Genomic DNA, 12,147 nt, shown 5'->3' with positions numbered 1-12,147 from the left:
TTACCGGAGAGCGCCTAGTCCCAGTCCAGCACTCTTCCTCAATTGACCAGCACCCGCACACTCCACCACGAGCGGCTCCCGCGGAGCGGGGCCGCGAGGAGTAGTATCCCTTGGGGAATGCAAATCCAGAATCCCCGGCGACACCAACACGCACTCCGAGCACTGCAGAAACACCAGGTAGGCAGCAGCAGCTGAATAATTTATCCAGGCGGTAGGCGGGAGCGGGAAGAGGACCAGCTGCGGCAGATGACAAGCCGCACTGCAGGCTGGTCCTCGCAGTCCCGCGGTGAGGCTGTGGGCGGAGAGTGCCTAGTCCCAGTCCAGCACTCTTCCTCAATTGACCAGCACCCGCACACTCCACCACGAGCGGCTCCCGCGGAGCGGGGTCGCGAGGAGTAGTATCCCTTGGGAAAAGCAAATCCAGAATCCCCGGCGTCTCCAACACGCACTCCGAGCACTGCAGAAAGAATTGTAATTATTATTGGATATCCATGATTGGCATATTTGATTGACTAGCAAGCCCATAGTAAAGTGCACTGTGTTTGCTAAGTGCTTGTACATCAAATGCTGCCAGTGGACCTGCAGCACCAATTGTGTCGCCCACACAAGTTGTGTTTCAAATGTGTCTCAGACCTCCCACTGCAGTGTCTGCATGTGCAGTTATAAACTGCCATGTTGACCTGGTAAGTGAACACACTAGCCAAGACCTAACCTTCACTTTTCTTACATGTAAGTCACCTCTAAGGTAGACCCAAGGTACCCCCTCTCCTGCCAATGGGCAGGGTGCAGTGTATGTTACAGGTACAACATGTACTGGTGTGTTTTACATGGTCTGATAGTAAAATACTGTGTATTTCGTTTTCACTATTGCAAGGACTAGCTCTACCATAGGCTGTCATTTGAGGTCTCTTGTAACATTGTACATGTGTAACTTTCAATTGGGAACAGATAGAGATTTGGAGTTTGGGCTCTCTGAAATCAGATTTTAAAAACGCACCTTTTTAGTAAAGGCAATTTTTAAATTGTGTGTTTGAAAATGCCACTTTTAGAAAGTGGACATTTTCTTGCTTAACCATCTTGTGTGCCTGTGCCTGCTTGTGGATTCACCATCTGGGTTTAAAGTAACAGGGGCTGTTTGTGCATTCACTCCAGACACTCACACAAAGGGAGCTGAGGTGTGCCTTGCAAATGCTGAAGAGTCATCCTGGGCTAGAGTGGTGTGAGGAGTTGCCACTAGCACCTGAATAGGCTACAGCGGTCCTGCACAATGCTGTCTCCACCCATTGTAGTGTGACTGGACCAGGTAGAAAGATCTGGTTTTACTGAGCAAAGACTCCAAAGGGAAAAAGGGGTATAAGTACTAGACCTAGCAACCCAGAACCTTAGATAACTTCTGGATTAAGAGGGCCCTGCAAAAAAGAAAAGCAGAAGAGCTGCCAGGAGGAATATTTCACCTTTAGTGTGTGCTGCTTTGTTGGGTTGGCCTACAGTTGCTACTTCTGTCTATAGGCAGTAGAAGGACTGGATCATTCCCTTGTTGTGGTATCCTGCTTAAAAAGCTTCTCCAAGGGCTTGAAGTAGAGCTTGACTCTTGTTAAGTAGTTTCAGTGACATAGACTTCACCTGCAGTATTTTTGAACTTCACTGCTGGGAGTTCTGACCTGCTTTGTGATGTCAAATCCAGTTCTAGGCCCTTAGAGGTTGTTCCTACTGCAAAGAACTACAGAAAACTGAAGAAAACTACAAAATAAAGGCTTTGCCCTTCTTGTGGCTGTCTTTTCTGAAACAGGACTGCTATGCGGGAGACCATACCGACACATCCCAGTGCGGCCAAAGAAATCGACACCTGTCACCAGCCTGAAGAAGGGCTGCGTGCCAAGTTCAGCACACCAGTCTCCAAAGTCTGAGACCACTGCATTGACTTTGATGCAGCCCCTACTGTGCGGCTAAAAGAAGTAACGCATTGTGGGACTGGTACTGAAGAAATCTACGCAGCACCTGTTTGCCACTACCGCATTGACCTCCAGTGTATCCTGGATTTCCACGCATCGCACCTGTGCAGCACGCATCTCCGACACAGCACCCACAGACCAGAACCATCTTGGAATCTTCACATCACCCCAGATTCTCATGCTGTGTTTTCTGAAACTACCCTCCTCTGCTGCTGTTTTGCCTTGTGGATTTTGAAGCAATTGAGGTACTTTAGGTAAAAATCCTGCATTTATGGATTTCTATGGACAGAATTGCTTGAAACATTTTCTAAGTCATATTTTGATTTGGGATAATTGGATTGTGCCACACACTTAAGTAGCCCTTTAAACATGTCTCAGGCCTACCACTGCAGAGCCAGTGTGTGCAGTTTAAAATGAAATTTCAAGTTGGCAAACTAAAACTTTTTCCAGGCCCAACCCTAACTTTTTTAGTATGTACGTCATCCCATGGTATGTCCTGGACAGCCCCGAGTACAGAGTGTAGTTTCTTTAAAAAGTTGGACAAGTACTTTTAAGTTTTAAATGTCCTGTTCATTTTTCACTACTGCAAGGACTAACTCTCCTGTAGAATAACATTGGAATATATTTCATAAGTGTAACTTTTAAATAGGAAGAGATAACTGGTTCATGTTGGGTGTCTCTGGAATCCTAATTTAAAATCATATCTTATGGTGAAGTCAGATTTTAACTCACAATTCTGAAAATGAGACTTTAGGAAAATTGGGCTTTGCATATTGCTCCTAGAAATCCATACACAATGTGAGCTTATGTGGGACTGGATGAACCATCACTGACAGGATGGGTGGGAGGATCTGGGCCCATCCTATTTACATCTGAATAGGCTGATTCCTATCTCCACACAAAGGGCTCAATATCTCCAGCAGTTAGTCTGGAGCCCAAGCCAGAATGGCAGGCCATCTGTGCACTTCAAAGCCATGCTTCTAGAAGCTTCTCCCCACTTCAAAGGCACAACTGTGTATAAATGAAGGACCTCTGATGCCACCACTTCAGCTCACCTCTGGACCTGTGGATACTCTGGCTGGAAAATGGACTGCTGTGCAGTTACAAGGACTGTCACTATGCTGGACTACTACTCTGAAGGAGCTGCTGCCATGGTGTGCTGGCCTGCTGCCCTCTTGCCTGGGGAAGAAGAACCAGCCCTGCAACCTAACCTTGAATCCTGAACGCCAGAGTGATTGAAAGGGCTAGATTTGTGGCCTCCTGATCTGAGCCTCAGAGACATAAAAGGTTCCCCATCAGCTATCAGCTCCGGGACCCATCTTCAGCGATCTCCTGACCCCCAAATAGTGCCTCTCAGGTTCTGGACCCTTAGTGTGGCTCTCGAGCTCTTGAACTCAAGCTTTTGGGCTCCTCGTGACCACAAATGGTCCCGCTCATACAGGAACTGTGCTGCTTGCTCCACAAAAAGCACAACCCATCACCAGCCCATCTCTTCACACAATGGCATCAACAGCCCGCGGGGGACTGCCAATGTGAAGCTCCAGCCCACCCATCTACTACACCCAGTCTGCTCTTCATGCCACACCGACCATCGCATGTGATGCTCTCCTTGCTCCTGGCTACCCTCTTCAATGCAAATAGGATAATTGTTTTTTTGTTTCATTAGTAAATTGCAAATGTATCAGAATAATTCAACCAGACTGGATAGCAGAATCAACTGTAAGGAAAATATTTCTCCTGTTCTTGCTTTCCTACATTGGTTGTCAGTGAAGGAGGGTAATCTCTTTAAATCCCTCTATCGAGTTTACAGAGCCTTTTTATTCTCCCACCAGTTCACAACTCTTTCATTGTTTTAAGCAATCTTACCCCTTCAGTGCACTTTGAACTTCAAATCTCTAACAACTCCAGAATCCCATCTAAAGTTCAAGTAAGAAAGATATTTTTTGATTGCAGCAGTGAGATGGAATATGCTGTCTAATTATCTTGATTCTGAAACAGAATTACTGAAATTCAGAAGACTATGAAAACCTGGCTATTTCCCAAAAGTCTATGATGGGTTTGTAGATTTTGTGTACTTCCTAGGAATGTCTGGTTTTCATAGCCATGGTACACTAATAAGCTTGATACAATGCTAAAGAAAATCAAAAAAGAAAGAAAGAAGGATAAAGCACTCAGGCGTACCACTGTTTTGTCATAAATATAGAATGTTAGCCCTCTGGTTGTTCTTTTGAACACTGTGGTGAAACTACAGTAAGAAACTGGGGAACTATTTATCTTTTTCTAGTGTTGAAAGTACATGTTTCACATAGCATAATAGACTTTTTTTCTGACATTGATAAGGACGATATTCCAGAATTCATGAAAAATGTGTCCTAGATTTAGCTTTCTGAGTGCACTAACCCTAATTTCTATCGCAAAAGAACATCCTTATTTTGGTAATTTAGTGCAGTATCCTCTTAAGGAAATGCTTCTAGTTTTGCAGCATGTGAAGGTATAGAGACTATTTTCTCATATGTGTCTGGAGGCCCGCCCCGCAACCAACCTGCCATAACAGACCAACCCACAATGTGTATGGCCTTTTTCTGTGTACTGCATGGTTGGCTAGAGGACCACGCTCATACCAAGACTACCCAACCCCCACTGACTGCACACAGCCTGCCATGTACTCATTATGTGCTGTGAACAGCTTTAGGCCATGACCTGTTCCGGCCCACTAACTGCCCTGTGCAGTGGGAGTTCGTTGCAAGGCTAGCCTACCCTTACACCACATAATTTACTAGCTGCCAAATGACATTCAAATTAATTAAACATTGTCAATGTTATTAATGACTTAAACTTAAACTGTCCTCTTGTTTATCTTTTTCTACACCTGGTAACATTTTTACATTAACAACTGTAAGCTTAATCTGCAAAACGTCTAAACAAATTGTGTGTTGATTCACTTAACAGTGCTGATTTTATTAGCATATGTACACTTCTTTCACCCTCTATTGATGTCTACTCTCTGATGGTCCTCCACGAAATTGAACAAAACCAAAAGTAATCTAAACATGGTCTGCCTCTGCCAACTTTGATTTAAATACCTCAGACAGTGCCAAAGAAGGTATTAGTAAATCAAAAATATTCAGATCCCCCTCTGTAGCTCCCATTAGAGCTGCACAAAATCTGAAATTCCTGTTCCGCTTGTAACTTGCTAATTACCTAACACATTTAATGTAGATTCGTCAAACAGTGCTAACGTTTTGAGAAAGTGAACGTTTTATTGTCCCCCTCCTCCCACCCTTGATGGACATGCCAAGCTTACAAATATTAAAAGAATGTTCAATTTGCAAAGTTCCTCTCAGTTTTTATGCAGATACATAAAAGAGTGTCAAAGTTCTTAGTAAATCAAACATTTTTAAATGTTTATCCCTTGAAATTTGCAACGCTATTGGTTCTTCATGAAACCCTCAATGAGTTTCAATTGCTAACTACTTTCTACATTTGACACAAGTTCATGAAACAGTGTCAAAGTTATAAGCAAATTAAAATGCTTAGACACCCCCATTAACTATGCCGCTCTTTTTTGAACTGACCAAAAACAAGACATATGAATAAAAAACGAATCCTTCATAGCTTCTGCCAATTCTTGTGTAGATTCAACATACAGTGCCAAGTTTAATAGTAAATGAACACCCCATCCCCACATGTTTTACAGGGTTTCTGAAGTTTGTGCATATCAATCCATGGACTCAAAAGCTATGAGCAAATGAAAAAAGTATTTTCAAAGAAAATTCAGGCCATGATATAGAGTATGGTGAACAGGGTACTTTATCAACGGAAAACTACCTCCCATGGCCCCTTGGAGTAGGGTCTGTCCAAGTGAAGCCATCACACTGCCCACTTTATTTAAGGTGGTGAGGCACAAAAAATGTAATGTTCCCCACACCCTGGAAGAAAATAAACAGGGTTTGGGGGACCATTTATTGTTGTGTTTTCAGTAACAAATTCCCACATAGGGAGTTTGTTTTTGAAATACAAAAATTGTTAAAAGTTTAGTGAATAGCTTTCAAAACCAATAACAGCTGTCCACCAAACATTTTGTATTTTGAATAGAATAGTTGTGATGGCTGTTCATTTGGCATACTGAAATGACTTCTGTGCAAGCAGTCATCTCTAAAAAGTATGGACTACAGACCATCAGGGTGGCAGACATGCAGTCCTCCTCCAAGCTGAAGGATAGTAGATAATAAATATTACCTAAAACCCAAGATGGCAATTTAGAACTATAATACACAATATCTGCTAAGTGCTTTTTTATTAACATGATTTATTGAGTTTTAAACATCTGGGGACTGCCGAGTCAACTATTAAAGGCAATAGTCGCCCTGCACAGCAACACATGGGCAAGAGTGAAACTAGGAGATGGAGGTAGCACAACCCCGAGTATTATAACGCAACAAGGCCTAAAACAAGGTTGCGTGTTAGCCCCTAGCTTATTTAATCTTTTCCTCTCAGATATTAGTAAAGTTATGGATGCCATTGAATGTCATCCACCGTCTTTGGCCAATAAACCAATTAATATACTACAGGACGCGGACGACATAGTAGTGCTAAGTCAAACACCAATAGGCCTACAAAGAGCTATAAACAAATTAACAGCTTACTTGGAACAGGAAAAACTGGAATTAAACAAAGTAAAAACGAAAGTCGTTCGCCTAGTGGAATAAAAAAATCAATTACAAATAGACGACTAATGGGGCAACGGTGGAAGAGCAACGGTCCTACAAATACCTTTGTATTACAATAGGGCAAAAATTAACACATAAGGAGCTTAAATTGGCATTAAAAGCCGAAGCGCAATCGCTTATTTTCGTATATCAACTATTAAAATCAAAATTGGATTGCCCAAATTACAATCATCTCCTAAAGGTTATGGCTTCTCAAATTCTGCCTACCCTGTCCTACGGTCTTGTCACCTGGTGCGGCAAGGAGGCTGACCTTCTAAATGACCTGCAGACAAAGATCTATAAAGCTGTTTTTAATCTACCAAAATTTGCCTCCCCCTCACAAGTGCGGCTCGAATTTGGCCTTCAAAACCAGAAATTCCGGAGCATGAGCGGCTTCATGAAGCTTTGCCAAACATTTCGCTCCGCCGACCCATAGACCATGGACAGTCTGTGCTGGGAAGAAATCAAACATCAGGTGGAAAACAAAACACCGAGCTCCTGGAGAAGGTATTTGAAAACCTGCTTGATAGAGCTTGATCTACAAACAGTATGGGAAACCAGGGCAGACAAAGCAAGTATTAGTAGAGCAGTCAACGAGGCAGCAAAAAGTAAATCCTTCTTGGTGGACAAAAACACTACCTCTAAACGTCGGCACGGGTGGACCATCATCACCTCTTTTAAATCACTTAAGCCGCAAGCATATTTATTATCTCATTTTAGCGGGCACTTAAAAAAGAACTACATAGAGTACTGAATGGGACAGCACGTTGCAAAAGATCTATTACCATCCTGGAAGCATAACCATCAAACAGAGCAATGCCGGCTATGTGGATACAATACGGAATCCTTATCTCACTTTTTATGTGCTTGTCCAGTAGTCACGGTCCTGAGGAGACCATATTTGAAGCCCATTTTTAATTAACTGAAAATTCGTACTTGCAGACAGGCAGTGATAAGCTGACTGGGGGGTTCCTGCATAATTCTGGCCTGCCGGGGAGTAAAATTCTTGGCAGAGGTAAGAAAACGGTTAGGGCAAGCTGAGCAGGTTCAAAACAAAGAAGAAAGTTGCCCTATCCCAGCTTCCTAAGGATCTCCAACGGTACACACGGACTAATCCAAAGTTGATTAAGAGCCCAGTTAGATGGCAGGAGCCGGCCTAAATATAAATGTTAACTGTTTTATTTAATTTTAAGGCTGTTTGATATTATTTGTTTGATATTGATTGTTTCGGTACAGTTATTTTTATAATGGGAATATTGCAAAGATTTTAATTAATCATACAATAAACTTTTTGACTGACTGACTGTCAATTGAGTTTTATACATTTAAGAAAGATTTAGATCATTTGAGCATCATTCCTTTAGTGTTCATTGCTTGCTTGCGATTGCCTAAAGTCTGTCAATGTTTTGAGAAATGATTATTTTTGTTGGGGATAATATGAAAATAGTTAGAATGTGGTTTATGCAACAATTATACATCATTATAAATCCAATTTTTAAATGCAAAGAGCTTTGTAAGAAAATCAAAACATGCCTTCTGAAATGTGACTAAGTTTAACTAGACATATATAAAGAAAGAAAATAAAGTGCAATGTGGGATAGGGTAGCTCCCACATTGCCTGCATAATGTTTATTTTTACAAACTGGTGAGGATTCATTAGTAGATGCTTGTATCAAGGATGTACTTCCAAGGGTGTGCTTAACAGGCACTGATTAATCGTAAACGCTTTTTGAAACTCTGCCATTTTTGACGGTTGTGTAAAAGTAATCTCTCCCAAAAAAGTAACGATTTTGAAGTAATCTTCCCAGAAAATATACAAATGCACTCATATCCATTCTAAATAAAGAAAACATTCAATACATCCTTCATACAAGTGACAAGACTTCTCACACAAAGATCTTACCTTCTCTTCTGTTGAGCTTTGCAAAGCTCGTGCTGAAGGTGCCAAATAGCTCCGATGAGCTGTCAAAAGCAGCTGGGGGCAGGGAGGAGGCCAGGGGGTCATCGCAATTATCTGTGGACAAGACAGGACGCAAAAATACAGTCAGAAAATCCTGCGCTTTTATCAGACAATATAAAACGAATTGAATCTCCCAATTTCCAAAGACAAACAAGAAATGTATTTCACTGGCCCCGGGTCTATCATCAGTGAGCAGTCATGGCAACAAAAAGGAAGAAGCTCAGAGTTGAACAATGGTGCTACGTTACTGAATATATGGCATTCTTCTGGTCCCTAGCAGACCATTACCATGCCTGTCCTGAAGCAGGGGCATCTTAAGGATTTTGGGGGCCATGGGCCAAACGTGTTTTGGGTGCCCCTGTTCGCAACAGCTTTGAATGTATAATCCAATTTCAGCTTTTACATGATCTCTTTGGCCAGGCCACCGACTCTGCACACTAGTCAAAATACTAAATGAGTTTCCAATAATATACTGGGATAATGGTGTGTATTTTAGATACTAATAGAGGCTCATTAATGTTATTCCAAATAATCTCTCAGACCCTCTGCCATTTCTCATGTGTGAAGTCCTGTTTTGATCTAAATTAAACTTTTTTAAGGATGTTGCATGGTGTTGAAAAACAAACAAACATTTGTTTGCAAAATGTCTCTAAAAGACTCCCACACATCACTTGTATTAAAAACAAATTAAAGGAAAAAAGTATTTATAACAATATGGTTAATAATCATTCAAGGTCATTAGGGAAGGATTGCTTGGAGAACTGAGCCATATCTATCAGGGGCCTGATAGGCTGGGGCCATGGGCCAGAGCTCACTTTGCCCATGCCTTAAAACGTCTCTAGCCTTTGGGACTTTATATTTATTTAGCTATGCAGCACATTAGCCTGGGTGCTAAAACATCTATTGTTTTTTAATGGGAAACAACCTTTACAACGCAGTCATTACATCTCACTACCTTTACATAGCAGTCAGTACATCACAACATCCTTTACATCGCACCTCATAACAATGCAGCCATTACATTGCATGTCACTACAACGCATGTCATTACAATGAATGTCACTACAACGCAGGCATTACATCGCAGGTCATTACAACGCATACCATTACAAGGCATAGTACCCTTACCCTATCTGACACGTACCCTACTGTTGCACTCACTGGAGTTACTATAGTCATTTTTACCCCTACACTATCCTACACTTACCCTACTGTTGCACTCGATGGAGTTAGAATACTCATTTTTACCCCTACACTATCCAACACTTACCCTACTGTTGCACTCACTGGAGTTAGAATAGTAATTATTACCCCTATACTATCCAACACTTACCTGAAATGTAATGTATGGTATGCATTGTCAACGTATAATGTGATGTAATGGAATGTGTTGTAAAGGTAGTTTCTCAAAATGCGATGTAATGGCATTCTATGTAAAAGAATGCATTGTAAAGGATGTTGCGATGTAAAAACTGAGGTGTAAAGGCATGCATTGTAAATTTATGCGTTGTAACGTCAGACATTCTCCTTTAACCCCTTCACTGCGGCGGCTATTCCACTGCAGTGCTAAGGGGGCGGGGCGGAAGAGTGGCGGGCGCATGCTGGTGACAGAACCGGTCCGTCACCAGCCGCGGTTGTGCTGTGCTCATGACGGAGCGGTTCCGTCACGGCCCCGCCCGCTCAATAGAACGTTCAGTGCAGGTGCGGAATCCGCGCCACGCAGGCATTCCGAGCGGGCCGTGACGGAACCGCTCCGTCATCAGCACAGCGCGACCGCGGCTGATGACGGAGTGCTTCCGTCACCAGCAGGGGAGGGGTTCACATGGAGGAAAAATAAGCACCAATCTGCGTGACACACCTGGTATGGGAACACATGGAGAGAAATATTGCCTTTCAGCAGGAAATGTTATAGTCCAAAGCTCTGTTTTTTATATAAAATCAGGGCCTTCGGTGGTCATATCACTGAAAATATAAGATTTGAAAAAAATATAATTGTCTACGGGTGCTTGTGGAATACAATTTCTATGGAATGGAATCTAGAGAACGAAAAAGTGATTCTGGTATTTTACTGACCCCTGCTGGACGTTTTCTATCAAGGAAGTTAAATAGAGGCAGTTGCCAGAAAAAAAAAATTCCCTCAGCAGAAAGCAATTCTGTTATTTTACTAACCTCTACTGGTCGTTTTCTATCAAGACAGTTAAATAGAGGGAGTTGAAAAAGCAGAAAGCAGTTTTGGTATTTTACTGATCTTTACTGGTCTTTTTCTATCAAGACAGTTAAATAGAGGCAGTTGAACTGGGCAAAAAAGTCCGTAAGCGAAAGCAGACAAGTCCTAGGGCTGATCTCCAGAGCCCACAAAGTACTACATATATATATGTATACTAAAGTATATACATGAGGCCTCGAATGCTTGACCTAAAAACGGAGCATAAATGCTGATAGGATGGGTTCCTTGAAACCCCTCTAAAAAAGTAAATACTAGCAGTTTTTAAAGTTTGAAAGGAGAAACGTGTCTGCAGAGCGGGATCTTGAGATCTTGAACATACATATTGTCTCTGACCTATGAAACCTTACAAATTATAATTTAAGGTCAAGGAGGCAGGCCTGTGTTAACTACATATTATTTTATTAAGGTCCTTAAACAACTGGAGAAAACTTGAGAGTTAAATAAAACAGCATCAACACCATTGTACAACTTCTCTTGAAATGATTTTCTCGCTGTTGCATCTGTCTCTAAATGCTTATGTTAATTGAGTTTGTTTGTTTGTTTGGGTTGTTTCACTTAGTGTTTCTTTGACAGAAATTGCTGTTTTTCCTTATATAATACAGAATTTTCATCATTGTTTGTTTTCCATGTTTTAAAATTGAAACACTTCATAAAGTGTATATTTATTGGTTGGCCTTTTATAGTATCAATATAATGTTTTTAAACACATACTGCAAATTTCTTGCTCACAACAGTCTTACTTGTCGGCAATCTTCATTATGTTGTGTGTTGGTGTATTGCAGGCACAATGAAACAAGCAGCCAGTCCAGTAGAAAGCCTGTGTTCGCACGTTCCTTCTGTATTTACTTTTGTAGGCTGCAATTGTAGCAGGCACACAGGCAAGTGAGCATGTCTTCCACTACATACCACAGAAATCTCACCAACCTTCTTTTTTTGTTACTCTAGTTGTTGCATTGTGCACACGGGAAAGTAAGGGGTATCAAACACATCTCAGCACTGCCTGCGGGTCATTATATGACTTGGGAAAAGTCACATCCTAATGTCTGGAACAAAAAAAATAAGAAATGAGGAAACCATTTTGCAGTGTGTTTTGACTTTATTTTGGCATTTTGAGACGAATGAGGTTTAGTTTTCCTCCTTACTCAGCTCAATTAGTGTAATGTTTGGTTGCTCGTCTGGTTTGAATTTCATTGTGTCTTTTAGTGCAGTGGCTTCCGTAAACGGGAGATGCATCCATTTCTGAGAAAGAGAAGCTTGGGGAATTATTTTCCCGATAAAAGTAGGCGTCCTTTAACCCCT

The 12,147-nt window shown here is 41.6% G+C and overlaps 1 protein-coding gene across 1 annotated transcript in view; it reads right to left on the bottom strand.

Moving 5' to 3' along the window:
- The window catches only part of LOC147732612 (contactin-associated protein-like 5), a 1,641,055-nt gene that overhangs the window by 1,194,873 nt on the left and 434,035 nt on the right, over positions 1-12,147 (bottom strand). The window contains exon 2 of the mRNA XM_086957122.1: positions 8,565-8,675. Within this exon, the coding sequence (XP_086813248.1) occupies positions 8,565-8,675 (111 nt within the window). The remainder of the gene's footprint in view (positions 1-8,564; positions 8,676-12,147) is intronic.

This window comes from Lissotriton vulgaris, chromosome 2_1 (assembly GCF_964263255.1).
Source record: "Lissotriton vulgaris chromosome 2_1, aLisVul1.2, whole genome shotgun sequence".
In the NCBI taxonomy this organism is placed as follows: domain Eukaryota; kingdom Metazoa; phylum Chordata; class Amphibia; order Caudata; family Salamandridae; genus Lissotriton; species Lissotriton vulgaris.
This window is presented reverse-complemented; position numbering and strand designations above follow the sequence as displayed.